General features: G+C 43.8%; 3 protein-coding genes across 3 annotated transcripts; 2 read left to right on the forward strand and 1 right to left on the reverse strand.

Moving 5' to 3' along the window:
* The first annotated feature begins 41 nt into the window (after nucleotides 1-41).
* ASCL3 (achaete-scute family bHLH transcription factor 3) lies at nucleotides 42-4,825 on the forward strand. Its single transcript, XM_066320779.1, has one exon. It carries the CDS (start codon nucleotides 3,945-3,947, stop codon nucleotides 4,482-4,484), a length of 540 nt encoding a protein of 179 aa, XP_066176876.1. The 5' UTR covers nucleotides 42-3,944; the 3' UTR covers nucleotides 4,485-4,825.
* Nucleotides 4,826-7,503: 2,678 nt separating this feature from the next.
* C6H11orf16 (chromosome 6 C11orf16 homolog) lies at nucleotides 7,504-14,007 on the forward strand. Its single transcript, XM_066320491.1, is given in 8 exon segments — nucleotides 7,504-7,696; nucleotides 8,500-8,650; nucleotides 9,526-9,754; nucleotides 10,508-11,155; nucleotides 11,587-11,774; nucleotides 13,429-13,562; nucleotides 13,564-13,624; nucleotides 13,966-14,007. Coding segments are annotated over 8 exon segments (1,623 nt in total). The 5' UTR covers nucleotides 7,504-7,526.
* A 678-nt stretch (nucleotides 14,008-14,685) lies between these two features.
* Nucleotides 14,686-19,750, reverse strand: AKIP1 (A-kinase interacting protein 1). Its single transcript, XM_066320780.1, has 5 exons — nucleotides 19,522-19,750; nucleotides 19,352-19,429; nucleotides 16,266-16,376; nucleotides 15,906-15,956; nucleotides 14,686-15,136 (listed from the first exon to the last, which is right to left on the reverse strand). The coding sequence occupies exons 1-5, from the start codon at nucleotides 19,744-19,746 to the stop codon at nucleotides 14,993-14,995; spliced, it is 609 nt and encodes a 202-aa protein (XP_066176877.1). The 5' UTR covers nucleotides 19,747-19,750; the 3' UTR covers nucleotides 14,686-14,992.
* Between the last annotated feature and the right edge of the window lie 753 nt (nucleotides 19,751-20,503).

Raw genomic sequence — 20,503 nt, forward strand, 5'->3', positions numbered from 1 at the left:
CCATCTATGAAAGTACTCCTCTAAAAATGCTTCAGAGTAGAAGTATGCACTTATTCAGTAAAGAAAGGCTCATGAATTTGTTAACTGAGAGAAGTTTTTAATCCCTGATTCAGATGGAGCTGTGCATATGTAGTTGCATTACTATGTGACAGTTTTCAGTTCCAGTGTGGAAGGAGGTGGTGCATGGAAGAATACTCTGTTTCTGGGGGTGGTTTTGGCTAGTTTAGTCCATGCCTGGGGGACAGACAGATACAGAGCTTCATTTTCATGTCAGTCCTGTAGACTTCCAAAACTGAGTTGAGTGATTTAAAGCAGGTGGTGAATTGGTGGATTCACAAGATTCTTGCTTTAAATTAAAAAAAAAGTAATAAAAAAGTTGCACAAGGATTGACAGGTCAAGAAAAAGAAATTCAGGCTTGGGTTCAGTTTTTGTGTTCAACTTCATCCTGATGAGTGGGAAGTGTTCAGTTGGTGCTGTTTGGTTACTGGTTATGGCACTGATGTACTTGGGGTCCACTAAAGAAAAATGCAGCCTGTTTGTGGGATGCATGCCTTGGTTGTTGAATGTCTCCTTGTCTACCAGTCCTGGGAATTGTTCTATGTTGTGGCTGCCTGTCCTGTGAGACCTGAAGCTGGTGTGGGAAGGGGGATGTTGGATACAGCATGTGGCCCACACAGGGGCAGCAGAAGGTGAAGCTCTCTCCTTGATGGATGACAGTCACAAGAAGCAGGACTCAATGTTTGTACACCTTCTGCTGGAAAAAGTATTTCTGATCTCAGTGTCTTACAGTTTTAAGCTAAACTGGTTTGGATTTTTTTGCATGGTTATGCTTTGATTGATAGAAGGGCCAAACCGTGAGGTAGTCTCAAGTGTCAATCCTGTAAAATGTGGTAATCTTGAAGATAGGTGTCCAATTTTCTTGTACCTGTACAATTGGACTGCTATATACTGATGTGTATAACATCCATGTAAATGCAGACATTGCATTATAGATTCCATACTGTTTCTCTTCTTAAGCAAAACTTGTGTTGCTACTGTTGGCTTGCTCTTTTCAAATCTTCTCTTAAATATATGCACCTTTTATATAATGTTACACTCAACATTAAAAGAATTTTCCCAAAATTCAGGTATAATGATTAAATTTAAAGGCATTAAGCTGACTAATAATATGTGTCCTCACCTGTAGTGAAGAGAAATCCATCACAAATTTCTAAATAAATGCTGGTTTTTTTGTGTTTAAAATGAAGCTGTGGAAATTAGTTTGCTTATGCCTTGATGGTGAATATTTACCTAAATTCTAGCCAATCGTTATATTTAGGCATTAGAGTACAAAATGCCGATAAATGAAAATACTGTTTTGCATTTTCCTTACTATAATGTAGTAGTCTGCAACAGAAGGCAAACAGGAAGTGAACAAACCACATTCCTGATTACTTTTTCAGGTAATCTGGATGTGTTCAGTAGCACTTTCAAGATTTCTAGCCCTTGATGCCAAGTTTTGTTGCCATCATAGCTGTGGTGTGGGTGGAAAAGCCCAACCAGAAATGAGCAGATCTAACTGTAAGCTACTTTGCATGTTGTCAATTGACTATAAATTGCAGCAGTCATTGACTCAGTGGAACAAGCTACATAATTCAGGTAAGAGGCTTGCATGTTGCTGTATCTAGCCACAGATCTTCACTGAATATCAATGTTCTTGTAAATCACTTCTACCAGCATTTTACTAACAGTGTTTTCATAGCTTTTTAATGAATCCTGTTTAATGTGAGCTCTTATTTAATAAGGTGTTAGAAAAATGGGACATTAACTTCTTATTTTTTATATATAATTCAGATATTTTCAGGTGTTCATCACTCTTAAGACAGTACATCTTGTTTCCTTGGATTTTACTTTCATCTGAAGGTTGGTGAGTCTCTAATCTAACAGGAAAATATTCCTGACACTTGCATTTTGCACTTTGTGTAGGTGTTGAGGCTGCAGGTAACTGTTTTATGTAACATTGTTACACAGCACAAGTGTCAGGAACAAATACTGTAAGTATCTCTTCTTGAGGGGTTGTGTTGGTTTTGCTTTCTTGTTCTGGAGTGATGTTGTGCCATAAATTTTTTTTTTTTTTTTTTTTTTGCTATGTAGCAGACTTTTCTTCCTCAGTGTTTTAAAGCTGTTAGCAGCAGAAAGTTTTTAGGCAATAACCCAAGCTGTATAAGTAGAAAAGGGAAAGTTGGCTCTCTACTATTTTCATTTGATGAGGAGTGCATATTCACCTCTGAATTTTTTTGCATGTGTATTAATGTGAAGTGGATGTGTGTTCATGCTTTTAGCCTACCAGCAGAAGTACCTGTTTAGGATGCATGGAGTCCCACTCATGCCTAACAGCTATAAATGAATTCTTCACCCGTATGATTTCTGTTGTGAAATCTGTGTGCATTAGAAAAAGAGACAACTCTGCATACAGAGGCATTTTTATAGAGTATGTTGTGAGAACAGCTCCATACCAGGTAAATATTCTCTGTATAAATGTGGCAGGTATGAAGTCAATAGAAAACATTACATTATCCCTGTGTCCTGGTGAAGGATTTGTGATATGGAATTGTGATTGGAACATTTGAGGCTTTGCCAGATTTCTGTGAGGGTAGAATCCAGTAGTTTGTAGTAACCTTCTTGAATGTTCAGGTGTGGTTTCCATTTTAGTGGATGCAATAGAACCTAAGTGCTTTGGACAGCAATGTATGGATGTACAAGTGGATGGTGAGTAAGAGCATTTTTGGATCAATTCTGTGTAGGCAAGCATTGGTGGCAATCTGTAAGGATGGCTCATGGTGATTCTTTAAAAATTAACTGGTTATTGCAAATGCATTTAAAGAAGCTATTAGGTAACAGTCATTACACTGTCAGCACTTAGGCTGATGTTGAGCTGTTTGAATAATGATGTTGGGAAGGCTCTGTAATGCAGCTTGTTATAAACCCCTGCCAGAATATCTGTGTAATAAGTGTATCAGTAGATTTGAGTAGTTACACCTGCTGTAATGCTGCTCTGAGGAGAGGGGATGAGGATGGGCCAGTCTGACTTACAGCAGGTCTCCAGCAGGGCCCCAACAACTGTGTGCCATCTCCTTTGTATTACTAGGACTATGCATTTTTCCTTAATAAATTGCTTATTTCATAACCCTCTAGCAGTAGGATTGTTTTTAGTGTTTCATGTCTGTGTTTAATCTGCAGGTGAGTGGGGAAGGAATGTGAGGACCTAAGAAGATGTTAGATTTAGTAGAAATACTCTTGTCTCTCTAAACTTCTTATAAATCTTTGTATGAGTGGATGTAATACCTGCCAGAGGTGGAATTGAGATTGAGATCCATTCTCTGCACAAGTTTTCTGTTTTGTTAAGATGATATATTGAATGTAGCATCAAATGAATAGAGAGAAAAATAATTTGTCTTTGAAGGCTTTTTGGTATGAATAGGGAGTTTTGACTGGAGTTGTAGATTTAGTTTTTTTCCAGGGAGAGGAAGAGGGTGGAGGGAATGCCTCAGGTGTTGGTCTGTTTTACTTGTTGTTTGTAGACATGTAAGTTTTAGTGGATTTGGAGCATGTCAGACAAGCTAGACCCATGTGGAATACATATAGGTAGGGTCTCTTAATTTCTAAAGCTGAGGTGAAAGGAGACTGCTTGCTCTTTCCTTTAGGAAACTTTAGTGGCTTTATATTAATATCTGTTGTGTATTCATCTAATCAGTGTGACTGACTTGCACTTTCTTCTGCTGTTTAATGGGATGTTGTCTTGTTCTACCTGATCTTCCATCATTCTGAAATGTCACAAATGCATGAAAAGAATCTCTTCTTGGAAATGTCAGCAAGGGCAAGTGTTGGTAAGTCCAGGTAAGTTTTTTATACTGTTCAGTGTGAGTTGTTTAAAGTATTCTGTAATTATGTGTTTCCAGGCTAAATGCAGAACTTGATGGATGGCAAAAGCTACTGTAACCTCATCTGTGCTGAGGCTCAGCACATACAGCTGGCAAGGCCTTTCTGTGCTGACCCCCTGGTGACGTTCCACGTGTACCCAGAGACACCAAACCAGGTCCCTTTGCCCGAAGATTTGTCATTGCTTCCTTTCATGTCGGAGCATCTCATCACAGAGACCTTCTACAGTGAGCCCTGCCCCTTTCCCTACCAAATGCCCCATTCCAGTCTCCACAAAAGTGAGTACCCCTATGGGTCAGCTTTCATCAGGAAGAGGAATGAGAGGGAAAGGCAGCGTGTGAAGTGTGTCAATGAAGGCTACGCCAAGCTGAGGCACCACCTGCCCAAGGAATACTTGGAGAAAAGGCTCAGCAAGGTGGAGACCCTCCGTGCTGCTATCAAATACATCCGGTACCTGCAGTCCGTGCTGTGCTCTGACTCTGTGGTGGCAGGAAAAGGTGTCACGGAGCCGAGCCAAGCCCCTAAAGCCGCTCACAAACAAAGCCAGCTTTTGAAGACTATCTGAAGTGTTCCATAGCCAGCCAAAGGTATCCTGTCTGGGAATGGTGGTAGCCACCATGTTGATGACGTGTGTGTTCCTGGCACTTCTTAGGAGCAGATCGTGGCACACGTCACTGTCAGCCCACACGAGAGCTGTAATGTTGCAGATAGTAACTACACTTAGATATGAGAAAGACAACTGGGAAAATCTCAGCTGAATGACCTAAGTTAATTCATGAAAATCAGAGCACATTTCTAAATTTGTCACCAAGCTAAAAATGTAACACGTATATGTGTGAATTAACTGTATGTATCATCACAACCTGCATGCTTTAAAATAAAATCTTTCTACTTATGGGACTGAGATTCTTCTCATTTTCTGTAATGTTACTGGTTTTCTCTCACATACACTTTCTTAAAATATTCAGTCTAATTGCCAGTATTTCTTTTAAAATAACTTTTTAAAGGTTCCAAGGAGTGTTGTTAGATGCCAAAAGAAAGGATAATTTAGTTTAAAACGGAATAGAAAAAGTAGAGTAGGGTAGGAGCTTTCTGAAGCACAGTTACTGAACACAGGAAGAGCATAAAGTTTTGCAAGTGCTGTTCTATTGTTTTCTTATTAGTGAATATTTTAATCACATTGCAAACTTTTGACATGGTGTAATTTCTGTTGAAAACTGGATTCTTGTACGGATGTCAGTGCCCTTAAAAATTACTAGGATTGCTTACATAATACACAGTATAAAAAGTGCTGGCAAGGTTTTGGCCATCGGCATAAAAATAATGCTGCAATAGAAATTTTTTGGACTTTGACTGAGCATGGTTGAGGTCTGGAGTGGTCTTCCCCAACCTCCCAGCCTGTTCCTCTGTACTGCTGATGGTTTCAGTTCAGTGTTGTATGATAGAACTGTGTGAAGATGATGAAAAGAGTTTAGCTCAAAACCGATAAAAGTGTCTTAACATTTACTCTGTGTAAGGGAATCATTGATACTAAATAATTCTGTTGACAGCATGAGAGTTTGTAGGCTGGCTGTGCAGCAGAATGTACAAAAAAATGCTTACAGACTTCCCAAGTGATGCGTCCTTCTCCCTAACTGCAGTTATCTCACCTTGTTACATTGTTTTTATAGCAGTGAATTGAAACATGCCAAAAAAAGACTTAAGAATTCCAAGCACCGCCTCCCCCCAATAAACCACAAAACCGAAAAAAAAAATAATCAAGAAATGCCAGCTCTTTGTCTTCCTTTAAGGAGGATGTGACAATTAGGGATCTCAGCAGAGATTAACAGGTAGATTTCAGCATTATAAAATGACATATTTTTGACAAGGCACTTTGTAAGAGAGGAGCAGAATTCATTAATCCTTCTCCCTTGCTGTGAAAGGAGAAAGTTGTAAAATTATTTGACCTTGTTTTGTCTCAGCTTCAACCTTACTGTGATTATTTCAAACATGTTTATTTGTCACACCATGTGGTGGTAAGCTTTTTAAATTTTTCCTTAATCTAATCTGTAACTTTGATGCTGTTTTTTCCCTGTAGTCATAGGCAGAAGCCTAGAGGACACTGAGCTCTCTTAAAATGCCTTCCCTGCCCCTGCATGGGGAGTTGAAAACTGAGCAAATGTGTGGCAGTCAAATGGTCCTCTCTGAAGTCAGTTCCCAGTTCTGCTGGGTTTTAACCAGTAAGGTCAGGATGTCCAATCCTGAGAGCAACAGCTGTGGCAACCTCCATGGCAACTGGGAAACACTGGCAGCAAAAGGCTCCCTGTGTCCAACAGGCAAAAGGGTGAGATTTCTGCATTCAGATTAATCCAAATGGACCAGGTGTATTGTTACCAATAGCTGGTAAGTCTAAAATATTGGTGTGCCAAAGTGCTTAGAGTTGTTCAGAAAAAGCAGCAGGATTGCCTTTGTCAATGCACTGTTTTGTGTAGAAACAGGAGTCCCTACTCTGAGCTGAATGGTGTTAAAATGTGCTTTAATGTAGAAGTGATATTGCCTTTCTTTGCAAAGTATTACTGGTTCCATCTTGTTTTGGTGTGTAACAGGAGTTTGTGCAGTCGTGAAATAAGGGGATATATTGTGCTGGTTTTCTGACTTAAATATAAATTTTGCAGCAGTTAATCCACTCTTCTTGCTGGATTTGCTGTGCTGGTTTATTTGAAATTATGTATCTGGGAGTCTCCATAAAAAAAGACTTCCAGATCATATTTCTTCAATAAGAGACAAAATATAATCTCAACATGAGTGCTTAAACTGTATTTTGTAAAAAAAAATTAAGTACTTAAATTTTATAGGTTGTTGAATTTCCATGCAAATTATATCGTGTTTCTAAGCAATATTTGAAAAGGAAAAAAATTAATGGAGGCTTGTCTACTACATCTTTTGAAATTACCAGAGATAGCATCACATCATTGATCTTACTGTGACAGCCTCTGAATAGTTATCACTTGTCACATCTGAGCATCTCATTCTTTCTCGTTGCCAACCATAATCCTGCTGTTAATAAAACATGACAGGACAGCTGCAAGATCAAAATATTTCCTCTTAATAAATCACTATAAATAAATAACAGGGAAATGTAATCTAACATCAAGTTCAAAACCTGTCACGTTTACTCAGCTTGTCAACTTCAGCTGTAATTTCTGTCTCAGCCTGTAAAACACGGAAGGTTTGGCAGGGTCTGTGTACAAGAAAGCTTTAAAGGAAGAATGGTATAAGAGAAGGGAGCTGGGCGTTACAGAGGGGAAACAATTGTTGGAGGGAGGTGAAAGTTATTGTTTTCCTGGGGATTTTCACAGCATTTATAGTTTCCTTGGGTGTTGCTGCCTTTTTTCCAGGTTAGCATTTGGGTGAGTGAAGATCACTGAAGTCAGTGATGTGGGCTCATCTGGCCAATGCCAGTCGGAATATTTTGAATTCAGTGTTTTTAAACAAAAAACAAACAATGAGAATTACTGGGTTCTTGGGGTGCACTAGACAGCACTTGCTTATGTAGAAATGCCAGTACATTGTCTCTTTTCTTCCAACAGGCCGCTACCGAATCCTGCAGGCAGCAGCTTTTCCAAGTATGGCCAGTTTGGAAGGGTCCCTACCCAGGGGTCACAGGTATTGCAGTGTGAGGCCAGCTTTCTGTGAACAGTCTTCATGTTCCACTGTCATTTCCACAGTTAGCCCCTGCTGCAGGAGCTCTTTTCTTGTGTATCCTGCCTGGATCGCTGAGTCCCTCACCCCCCAGAGGTAAAATCAAGTTCCTCTTTAAGTCTGTGATTTGTTTTTTCCCCATGATATCTAATAGGATGAACCAGGCTGGTGTGTCAGATTAATAAATTAGCATCTTGAACATCATTTGAGCTTTCCCACCCCTGCACTGGCAGTTCTTTAGATGTATTAACTAAAGTTATTTGCTACCTTGGAGATTACGAAGAGCAAAGCCTGAGTAAGCCTCCTATCAAAGAAACATTCCTTTAATATTATTTGGATAAATAAAAACATCTTGCATTAGCAGTCATCTTCCATTAAATATTTCTAATGCTTTGTGACAGGGGATTATTTTCCCAGTTTTTAACTAGAACCTGTCATCAATCAGCAGCTTTGTTGTTTACTTCTCTGCTTTGCTGTTCCCTGAATCCTTCAGTGTAAACCATCTGCCCCAGCGCTCTGGAGTGCACCTACACTGTGCTCTGTGCTGCAGATGGATCTTTTCTCCTGATCCAAAGGGTTGCATTGTATTGCCAGGTCAAGAGCAAAGGGGCTGGTGCAAGTAATGCTGGCCCAGGATTCCAGCATGCTCCTGGCTCACTTCCTGTAAAGCCCAAAGCAAAGAAATCTGAGTAAAACCAGGCAGTGATGTGTTTTTCCCAAGATCAAGGAATTTATCCCAGCACAAGCAAGTTTTCTGTTTCTTCCCACACTATTTGGCCTGTGGGAGTGCTACAAAATGAGGTGGAGTGTTCCAGTTCTTAAATCTTACAAGATTTTTTTTTTTCATGACCTACAGAATCTATTTCCTTCAGGGCTGACCCATTTTCTTTTCTTTTCAGGTGCCAGTGGATCAAGCACTGCCTCCCCTCCACTGGCCCAGCATGGAGGAGACTGGGGGAATCAGGGGGCCCAGAGAACAATGTGCCTGTGCTGGCTAGAGGGGAACAGGATGGATTTTATTACCCTGGTAGAGTAAAAGAGGAGATGGAGGTGAGTGATGGCTGCTGTGTGGTGGCTGGGGGGAATGTGTAATAGGAAGCAGTCCTCACACATCCTCACACATCACCTGAGTTCAGTGTAGCCGTTTTTGGTTCAGCTGATGAGTTTAGGGAGCAGGTCACCAGGACAGCAGGTGCTTGAGCAGCCTTGTGCTGGTGCTGGGCACTGAGCCAGGCACAGCCAGCCCAAGTGCTGCTGCCAGCAGTGTAGGGGCTGCTGTTGTGTGCAGACACAGAACCAGCAACAGCACAGGAAAAGGGTTTGTGTTTTATGTACACACATCCAGCTTGAGTCAGCCACAGACCGATGGCTCAGGGTCTTTCCAGAAAGGTTAGTGAAAGCTTTAATTCATTGGTTTGTTAACACTTCAAACTTAACACAAAAAAGAGCCTGTTCTTTCTCAAGAACAGGGAAGTACCTCATCTCATGGTTGATGGAGAGCCTCTTGACAGGCCTTAACATAAGAGAAAATAAAAATTTGCAAACCTCCCCCAAGGAGCAGAGCTAGTGTTGAATGTAATGAGGAAGGGCTTGGGCATGACTGAAGAACAGGTCTGAATAGCTTCAGTGTCCCTTGTTCCTTGGCACACACATACACTTGTCTATAGCTTTTTTTCTTGGGAAAGAAAATACAGATCCTAGTGGCAGTGAATCTGAACATATGCTTCACTCATCTTGCTTTCAGGTGAGCCTCACAGAGGTTTTTGGAGCTGTCTCAGTGCTGAACTAACAGTACACACTCCTGCTGTTCAGGCTTGTTTTGCCCTAGTCATGTAGGCACAGTGTGGCCTCCAAGCAAAAGTTGCATTACCTGGTACATTATGGGCTGTTTTTCAGTGGAATTGTTGTTTTGTTCCTGGTAACAGAGTGAAAGAGGCATGTTCCTGGTAGAGTTTGCCAAACCACTTGTGTCACATGGAAGGCCTCCAGTGTGTGTGCAAAAAACAGTCAAGGATGACATCCTGGAATATGTGAATGGGATGAAGCACTCCTTGCTCCCTGGAGACAGAGTGCTGGCACCCTGGGAGCCAGACAGGGCCAGGTATGGCCCAGGGACTGTCCTCAGAGGCATTGAGACAAGGGATCCCTTACGAGGTAAGGAAAGTACTGCTCTCTTCCTCCTCTTGTTCCTCTGGCACATCAGTGAGGCTGTCAGGATAAACTTTTGTCAGGGTGGTGCTGCTGCCAATTGAAATTACAGAGCACAGATTACAGCTTAGTGTTGCTCCAAGCTCGCAGGAGCTGGTGGATATCTGTGTGTAACGTCACCAGTGTGACCCTAAGGAAGTTGTGACCCATTAAAATGTCATCATCTGTGTCCATGGGTGTAGCTGGGACAAGGCTGTGCCTGCCATGTGCAGGACTGTGGCTTTTTCATGACAGATACAAGTGAGACAACTTCCAGGAAGCATTCATCTGAGCTTAAATGCTCACATTTGTACCAAATGGTACATCTGGGGGTGATTTTATCACCCAGACGTAGGAGATTCCTACAGCGCATTCATTTTTCCTGTGTCTGACAGTCAAGCTCCACTGACTTACCAAAATACTCATCTCAGAGCAGTACTGCTAACTTTGGCAGCAACAACAAGAATTACTGTCATCGTTTTCTTGTTCATCTGATGACAAATTGGAAAGGGGGAAAGATGCTGCCAAGCCTGTTGTTTTGGTGATGGTGCCCAGGCTGCCCACTCACCTCTGTGACACTGTGGTGAGGTGTTAGGGGCAAGAGCTGATCCCACCTCTTGACAGGAGTAGAAAGTGCATAAAGCTGCGAAGCCTGATCTGTCTGTGTGCACTGCCCAGGCAGGCCAGCTGCTTAAGGCTGCTTACTTTTTCTCTTAACAGCCTCAGAAGATGAAGAAATTACAGTCCAGTTCTGGAATGACAAGCAAGTGAAGCTCCCCCGTGGTGTGGCTCTGTGGATCCCTCCCAGCCTCTGGGAGAGGATTGTGGAGACAATCTACATGCCCTTCACCCGCAGGGTGAAGCCCAGACCAAGCCAGGACACTAGCTGTTGTGTTTTTCCCTGCAGTCCTAAGCCAGCCCTGATTCCTGTTTGTGCTGTATGTAGCCTTGCCAAGCACTGCTTGCTCTGCTCTCCCTGCTGGCCACATTCCCACCACCCCTGTGCTGGTGGTATCTGCTGTCCATCAGCCTGGCTAAGGTGCATCTGCTGCTGCCATCCCTGTGCTGCTGCCTGGTGGCCTCTGCCCTCCAGGTCTCTGGCCTTTCAGGACAAAGCTGAAGAGTCCAGCAGCGAGCCCTCTCCACGCCTTCTAGCACTGAAAGGCACAAAACAAGGAGAAGCTGCAGCTGTGGCAACATCTTCTCCCTCTTCTGATTCAGAGTGGAGCCTGAGGCCATCCCTCACTAAGGGTACTGTGGAGGACAGTGCTGTTAACACAGGCTCCAGCTGCCTTGGAAAGAATTCTGCAAGACCTGAGGGGATATACAGGAAAAGAATCCACCACAAGTTCCATTCCAGTAATTCAGGTATCTTCAAATAACTCCACAGGGAAGCAAGTGTCAGAGGGAACAAACCCAAGTCTTCTGGGCAGGGCAGTTACTTTGCCTGCAGGTTATTGGTATTAATACTTTAAATCTTCATATCAGACTGATACAATTCTTCCCCCTCCCCGATGTTTCTGCTGTCTCATCTGGCTCTGCTTTTGGCAACTCATCCCATGGAAAACTACCAGAACAAATAATTTCATTTGGAAGCACAGATATCCCTCTCTGTTTCCTGTCATTTTCCTATGCCTTTTATGATGTTAACATCTTCATTAACCTGCATAGCTCATCCATTCAGAATAACCTGAAAGAATTCCTTTCAGGTTTAAAGTGCATATTTCTCTCTTCTGAAATGAATGTTTCTCCATTTCAGTTTTAGTTTCACTCTTAGATGCAATTTTACTCCTTCCCAGGACCTGGAAGTTGTAGCAGCACATGTACAAAGGGCCAGCTGGAATCCAAAGCCATCTCCACTGGGGACACATCCAGTGTGGCCCCAGCTCAGCAGAGTGCAATGTTTGAAACCACTGAACAGACTCCCAGAGGGCAACTCACACTGAAGGAAATCCTAGGAGACCAAGACTTTGAGCCATCATTGAAGGTAATCTGTGTTAATACTGTAGTTATGTAAGCAGGAGGTTTGTTTGAATGGAAAACATATTCTTGTAAATGGTTTGGAACCTGGCAGGAAAAATACATTGTTTGTAACTTAACTGCTTCCTAAAGCCATCCACCAGTTTTGTGATAGATAGGAAAGTTCTCCACTAATGAAACTAAAACAAAAATCCCCAAGCCTTAAGAAAGGGCTGAAGCCACTTGGTAAAATGGAAACAATTGTCAGTAACCATGTGAGCATTCAATAATGGAGATTTCAGTTCAGAAACCTGCTAAGTGCCCATTGACATCTACCTAGTGAAGTCCTATGTTAAATCCATGGAAGGGTGCTGAGCTCTGCCAATCAAGTGGTGAGAGTCACAATTTATGTCTCAGAGATAAAAGCAGATTCTCTGGTAAACAGTCTTTGCAATCAGTTTAAACAGCAGATCTCTGCTGTGAAGCTGGGGGATACAGAGTAAGCAAACTGTGTCACAGCTAGGAACAACACTAATACCCTGGGTTTTAGGCCTGGTTTCCCTCGTGCTTTAGAAAAACTTGAAAAAAAAAATCAGAACATGAATGCTAAAAAAAGCAAACGCAAAAATGAGGAAGAAAACAACTTACTCGAGGAAGAAGGGGAAGATGAAAGAGAATGTCAGGATTCTGACAGAATCAGTGCTCTGCACAAGAGGAGAAACAGTGCTCTGCACAAACACTTTAGGGTACAATTAATAAATTATATACACAAAATCAAATGATAGCTTCTCTGTACTTTCATGCTCTTGCTAGCTGACTACAAAGTAAAACTTGAAATGTTCTAAACTTGCATGTTTAGAGATGAATCCATTAATAACATGTCTTGGTGAACAGAAAATACACAGGAATACATCTTGTATTCTCACAATTGTACTCATTATTTTAAGCAGATGCCAACTTAGAAACCGTATGGTTCCCACTTTCTATTCCATTTTATTGTCTAAATAATCATAGTTACATAACCACACACCTTTGCAATTGATTTCCTAGGAATTTTCAGGCCAGTATGGAGCTCCAGGCTGCATGCTCTATGTTAGCAGTGTCAGAGTTGTGCACTGAAGTGACATGAGTTGCCTTTCGGTAAAACTAATAAAGAAAACAGAATTGTTTCATTCTAGCCTCAAAGCAGCAGCATGAATCACAGTTGTGGATGCAATGTGATAATACAGGGTATAATGACAGAATTTTGTTCCAGTAAAATAGCCCTTGGTGAATTTAAACCCGGAAGATCCATTGCTACGCTGAGATAGCTGAAGCAATTTTATCACATAATACAGGCTGCATCAGAAATGGCTTGCAGCAAACAAGGAGAGTTAAAGGACAGGCTTCCCAAAGGTACTCTCTGAGGGGCTGATGTCCCCTCACTGCAGTCAACAAGATCCTCCTGACTTCTGAAGTAGAAAAGTTTTTAATCAAAGCCTAACAGCTTCTGAAATTCCTTTGGTCTTGCTGTCCAATTGTGTGTTTCAGCAGTGAAGTTTGTACTAGCACAGAAAAGTTATTAAAGTTATTATTAAAGTTATGTGAGGCAGAGGTACTACTGCCAGCAAAGCAGCAGTTAACAAAGACACTGATGCTTTATTTAGACCAGACTTCTGAGGGATTTGTTTTCTGTCCTCCAGGAAGAAGGCTCTGCAGCATTAGAAAAACAGGGATATAAAGCAGTATCAGATGAAAAATGTAAAGTGACTTGTGTTGAAGATGACAAACCTGATGTTATAGACCCTGTCAGAGCTCACTTGCAACAAAGCAGAGACACACGATCAACCAGAATTCAGTACATGTGCAGCTGATCAAGTTCAGGGGCTGAAATTTCAGGTAAACTTCTTTATCAGTGTTTATATTTTTTTAAAGAAATCAAGTTCTGATTTAGGTGCTGTCTCAGTAGATTATCTTTATGGATGACCATATAATTTTAATAAGTGAGGAACTCTACTTTTGCCCACATCAAACTTGAGCATCCTCATTCTTTATTCCAAAGTGCTACCATAAATTCCTAACTATTTGGACGTGACTTTACAATTCTGGAGAGATCAAATCAACTAGTATGAGCACTAAAACCAGAACAGATGCACAGCAAGAGTCCAATAAACCTCCCATTTGTCTACAGTTCTCTGGAGTGAGGCACATAAATTCAGCAAAGCAGTTTCTGTTTGTAGAAAGCCAGGAGGAATGGAGAAACAATACAAGTTGACAGCTGAAAGAATTTTTTGGGGGATTGAAGCAAAAGCAAAAGTAGCCAGAGGCTAAAGGACCTGCTACTGTAGATACAAACAACAAAATTATTAGCATTCAAGCCACTGATCTTTATATTCTAATTAAAAAGAACTGAAACCTTAATCCTATCAGCTACAAAAAAAATGAGAGATTTGTATAGATCACATCACTAATTCTAAACATGGAATCTGTTCCTTTGGGAAAGTTAAGCATCCAGGGAGTTTTGTTAGTGGGACTGCTCATGTTTAAAGCATATGAATTTGGCCATAAGCTGCATTGTGCAGTTGATCAGCAGTAACTTGGGTAATTTAGGGCACCCCACCAGCCCTCAGAAAAGGATTTTAGTGTGGTCTGCGAAGCCTACAAAGAGACAGAACTTGAGTCAACAGCTCATGTGCCTAGACTGAGCACCTGACACGTATTTCAGCAGGTTTCTGAGTTGGGGTTCTAGGTAGTGAATTTCATTTGCATTTCATTTCTTTACCAGACTAGCAAAAGTACAGTGAGGAGAGTGGCTTGTGAGCCAGCTGCTCTAAAATCAGTGCCAGCCTACAGAAGCTAATGTACACCCACACTCATACCACATGGATCATGCTCTCTCTGGTCAACACCGTGACACAGGGATTCTCTCTGGGGATAATGCAAAAGAAGCTGTCATCACAAAGGCTTGATCAAGTCTTTTATTCCACTGATTGTATCTTTAATTGTTTAGAGCAGAAGAATCTGGAATTATACAGTCACATAATTGGATTTAAAAGGCACACAATGTACAAATATTTATAAAAATCAGTGTACAAAGTGGGCTGCATATAATTGCATTAAGTAGAAAACAAATATACAGGCCATAAAAATGGAGTCCCAAAGAGGAAGCTACTATTAAAGTGCTAACAAGAAAAAGATATTTATAGCTCGTTACGTGCATTAAAAAGAGCCTCATGTTTTATTTCTGCTATTGCCAGGAAACCAATATCACAGAACAAAAGTTACATCAATAGTTTGTCCTGCATTGACATTTACTACGTGGGTTTGTTCCACCATGTCTTCTGAGATTGCTGTGACAGAATAGGTGCCAGGAGAAACTTCAATGTAGAAGTCTTTGGAAGGTCTTCTGGGCTTTAAGAAAAAAATAAAAAAGAAGAAATCCAAACTATGTAATTGGTTAGTTATCTTAGATTACCCTCCCCCCCCAAAAAAAATTGTATTTGGGTAAAAAAATTACATTTCAGCTGCTATATAAATGTACTAAGATTTTTCTAAATCTGTAGAAAGCAGTGCTAACAAAACTGTAAAATGTTTCTGTCAGTAAAAAAATTTAGCAAGTGTCATACTCAAAGTATTTCAGATAATGTTTTAATCAGTGGAAGTAATCACTGTGCTGTAACTTACGTCTTAAAAAACTGAAATTTACCAGCCTAGACAGTTGGTATTCCCAGGGAATTCCCATTCCCTATACCAAGGGTGCTGTCACCAATTTATACTGTGCTACAGATTCAGTGTTTCTCGTCTTTTGTGGCTTTGAAGTTCCTCACATTGATTTGCTGAGGTGTTAAGCTTTGAAAAATAGAAACAGTTTTCTTCTCCTCAAGGAACAGGAGTCTTCAGAGAGCCTGTGGGAGGGCCAAGTGCAAGAATGCCACAAGCTGATTTCTAATTAATTGTGCAAGTCTCTGTATGCCCATTTGACTGCCTATACATATACTGTGAGTGGATACATATATTGTATGTGTATATCACATACATATATTGTGGCTGTGAATTTCTTAGTCTTCTGTGCCATCAAGGTCTCCAGATCTGTCACAATTTTTAACCAGCTTGATTCAAAGTGATAAAAGAAATGCTAGCAAATACCTCCACTTAAAACCAAAGTATTCTATACACTTACACTTTGCTGGGAAGTTTGAGCTTTGTTGCGTTTTCTGGAACCTTCAGTCCTCTGGAAAGGAAAAGGTCGTTATTTTCTAAGGATGAGCACGCAAGGCAAATCCAGGCCAAGGGAGGGGATGCTTGAGGTGCATGAGCTCTTCCCCTCCACAAAAGGACAGATAGGACACTGACTGGTGCCACAAGAAGTGACTCTGCCTTCCCCCAACCCAGCACAGGCTTGGATCAGTCCAGGTGTTTTTATGTCCTTAAGGTCAACCTACATACATGAGTGTGAGTGTCACAGACATCAGGTGGATAACAAAGGCCCCACAGCAAGGGGAGGAATAACCTTTCATCAAAACCAGAAGTACCTACTTACCTTTTCCTCTGTGGAATGAGTCCTTCTTTCTGCTGCCTTGCCATGGTACTTGCAGAAGTGTTGGATTTCATTCTCTTTGCACTTGTTGATTGCCATAGCACCATAGTACCTCTGGACAGCAACAGAAACAGAAAATATCATGTGGGAGGGATCAAACCATACTTGCAGCTACTGCAGCTTTACAACTGAAAGTAGAACTTCACAGATACTGATGCTGTGTACTAACTGGCCAGTTTGTTCTCTGTGAGGGTGAAAACAATGCCTGTATCTCCAAAGGCCACCTCTGCCTTCTGGTACAGGACTATCACACAGGGCTGATTTTAGATGCCTCTTTCCTGACACAATATGTGAGGCAGGGACTCTAACACCTCAGAACTGAATTCATGAGGATGTCAGAAGGAAATGCCTGCCTGATCAGGCTGGTCAAGAAAAGCCCTGGTGGAAGAAGGCATAATTTATGGGTCCTTAAGAGGACATGTATGCAAGCCAGGTGCTCTGCAACCCAGTCAGTGAGGATGGGTTCTGCAGGGCATGTGCAGCAGCAGTGCTCTAAAAGCAGAATATGTTAATACTGAAAAATGTATCAGTAAAGAAGCTGAAGTGTCTTCAAGACCGATACCATTTTCACAGCACTTTTGAGAGTGCGTTTAAGACCACAGCAGCCTTCTTATGGTTCCACTGCAGACGTTCTGGCATCTTCCCCACTGCAAATTAAACTCTTGAGTACAGTTCTGCTGCCATCTGTTGTCACCAGAGAGCTCCTCCCAAGGTTACCTTTTTGATCACAGGGACCAAAAAGATCCAAAGTACCTCTTATTTCACTGATGTTTTTCTTGTCCCTGAGTGTCAAGACTAAATGTAACAAAAATAAGGCAAATAATTCTTATTTCCAAATCTACTGCTGTGTTATTCCTTGACCTTAAGCACAAATCAACAGATCTAGTTGTTTGTATTGCAGTTTTTGTGAAGCTACAAAATATATCAAATGCTCTGACCTAGTGCATGATGCTTCACAGAGCATCTCTTTTACCTGATAGCGCAGAGCAAAGAAATTAAATCCAACTTTTGGTGAGGAACAGGAAAATTTTGAGCCCTTATAACCCCAAACATCTCATCTTGAACTACAGTTGTTTGCATTCAAGTGCCTAAATGGCTGTGTTCAGCTGTAGATTTTTATTTGCACTTTGTAAACTTTATCCATGAACTTATGGGTCTGACAATTCCCCCCTTTTATGACTCTTCTTCTCTACAGAAATGACTGATGCAGTACTGTTTTGGCATAAATGTGGGAGTCATCCACTGCTTGTTCCAACTTTAATACTCTTAACAGGGCACAAGATAGACCCAAAGAATAATTTAGGTTGGAAAACACCCTTAGGATCATAGAGTCCAACTGTAAACTTAGCACTGCCAAGTCACTGATAAGGATGAGTCTCACTACTCTTTGTTTCATCTTGTGTAAAACTTTATTCTGCCCCAGTTGTTTTAGGATTAACTGGTTACTGTGTACGTAGTGCTTTGAAATTATAAAGGAGTTGCTTAAGAGCTAATCACTTGGTGTGCTGAAGTACTGTTTTCTCTAATTTAATTGCAGACTCAGGCTGTGTATTAGCCCTGCAGGCAGTGGGCTCCCTGCTGTGTTAGGATTACAGATTCCAAAGGGCACTAACTGCAGTGGAATTCTCGGTAGCTGGGCTGCAGGGCTGTGCTCACAAGGATGGGCTGGCTGAGGCTGGCTCCTAGTATGCCCACCCAGCAGAGCAGTGACACCTGATCATTGACACCAGCCAGAGCCAGCACCAGAACAGTGAGCTGTGCGTCTGTACACCAAACCTCTCAACTTCTGCTCATCACAAAGAACTGAGCCCATGCTCCTCACCCAGGAGCAACATCCCAAATCCAGTTTGACCTGGTTTTGTCTGGGATAGAGCAAGTTCTCCCCCTAGCAGCTGGCACAGTGCTGTGTTTTGGATTTAGCTTGAGCACAGTGTCAATAACAAATGGTGGTTTTGGTTATTGTTGACTGGTGCTCACCCTAAGTCAAGGACTATTCTTGTCTCTGCCAGTGGAGAGGTGCACAAAAAGCTGGTGGGGAGCACGGCTGTGACAGCTGATCCAAACTAGCCAAATGAAAATTCCATACCATAGAATGTCATGTATATAAACAGGGAGAGTTGTCTGAGGGGCTGACTGCTGTTTGGGGACTGGCTGGGCATTGGTCACTCAGTGGTGAACAACTGTATTGTGCGTTACTTGTTCTTCCTGGGTTTTATTTCTCTCCCATTTTCATCACAATTACTACTGTTGTTATCATTGGCACTATCGTATTTTACTTTGTTTCAATTAATAAACTGTTTTTATCTCAACCCGCGAGTTTTATTTTCTCCAGATTCTTCTCCCCATCCTGCCAGGGGAAGTGGGCAGGGAGGGAGTGAGCTGTATGGTGTTTGGTTGCTAGTGGGGTTAAATCACAACAGCAACACTGTGTATGGGGCGGGGTTTAACTCTAAATTCAAAACAAATGCAGCACACAAAGCAGCTTTTCACTCGAGATTCCAACTCTCCCTTATTTCCACCCCCTGGAACAGGATGTCGGCCAGCATGAGTAGCTCGCGTTCCCCTGACAACTACACAATGTTACCATGTCATAAGGCCATTTCCCGTCTGAGATACTTTGGAGCACTGCAAACATTCCATACTTTGTGACACAATGTATTTTGTTGTGTCACCTGACATTTCTGTTTCTCTAAACGTACTTCCTTTCCGCTAAGAAATGGAGAAACCTGCTGAAATCTGTGCCGGGCTCCTGCTACTGTCTCTGGGAAATGCGGACCGTGGTGTTCATATCAGCCCAGGTGGTACCGGCTCAGCCGCTCAGACAGCAGCGCTGAGATGTGTGTCCCCTGCCACAGGATGCTGAATGCCCCAAATGTCCTCATCTCGGCCGGCACCACAGGCTCACTGGCTGAACCCTCGCCGTAGAGCCAGCAAACCTGAAGCCTAATTTTTGCAGTAAAAGTAGTGAGGCTTCTGGCAGGCACACCATGAGCATTCCCCTTTGTACGGGTCCGGGGCTGACCCCTCACCTCGCATTCCTTTGAGATTCCTTTCATCAGCTTCTTAATCGAAGCGAACGCTGCACTGAGGCGTTCCCGGTCTTCGTCCTGCAAGGAGAGACATTCGCGGTCACTCAGGGTGCCGCCGGCCGCTCAGAGCCGGAGGCTGGCGGGGCGCTGAGCCGCAGAGCCCTCGGGGCACCTGGCGGGGCGGGGGGGCTCGGCGCGGCGGCGTGTCCCGGCGGGCCCGCGGCCCGTGCGGAGATGGATGTCGGCGCATCTCTGTATATCTCCAGGTCTCTCTCCGTATCTGTCTCTGTGTCCGCGGGTGCGCGCACCGCGCTGGCCGGGAGCGCGCCCGCCGCGCGCCGCTGCGCGCGCTCCAGCACATGGCGCGCCAGCCCCGCCGTGCCCCCCGCCTCCATCCCGCCGCCGCCGCACTGCGCAGGCGCCGCCCCCCGCCCCGCCCTCAGCCCGCTCCGCCCCCAGCCCGCCCCGGCCCCGCCCTCACCCCGCCCCGCCCCCAGCCCGCCCCGCCCTCAGCCCGCCCCGCCCTCAGCCCGCCCCGCCCCGCCCTCAGCCCGCCCCGCCCCGCCCTCAGCCCGCCCCGCCCCGCCCTCAGCCCGCCCCGCCCCCAGCCCGCCCCGCCCTCAGCCCGCCCCGCCCTCAGCCCGCCCCGCCCTCAGCCCGCCCCCAGCCCGCCCCGCCCCGCCCTCAGCCCGCCCCGCCCTCAGCCCGCCCCGCCCTCAGCCCGCCCCGCCCTCAGCCCGCCCCGCCCTCAGCCCGCCCCGCCCGGGGGCACCGGGGCAGCTCCCGCCGGGACGCGGCCCCGCGGACGGCTCGGGCGGCTTTGTTCGTCCCGTACGCCCCGCCCTGCGGTAACACAGGAGAGGCGCGTCCGGACAGGCTTTCCCCGAAAGGGTCAGTGAGGTGCCCCCGGGTGCTCCCCGGACGTCGCCGCTGTGCGAACGGGGAAGAGCCCACAGAAGACGGAGGTGCCGGGCCCCGCCGTGCCCCATGGGCTCTAGTGGGAAGCGGTGCTGCCCGCTGCTTTTTTGTTAAAGTTTTGCGGTGCGAACTGTCATCGGCAGTAGGTGGCGATGGCCGGCCGAGTGAGGCGTGTGGGTGACGGGCAGGGCTGCACACTCCGCTCCCCGAAGGAAAGCTCATTCCCGTGGGCCG

Source organism: Sylvia atricapilla, chromosome 6, assembly GCF_009819655.1.
Source record: "Sylvia atricapilla isolate bSylAtr1 chromosome 6, bSylAtr1.pri, whole genome shotgun sequence".
In the NCBI taxonomy this organism is placed as follows: Eukaryota; Metazoa; Chordata; class Aves; order Passeriformes; family Sylviidae; genus Sylvia; species Sylvia atricapilla.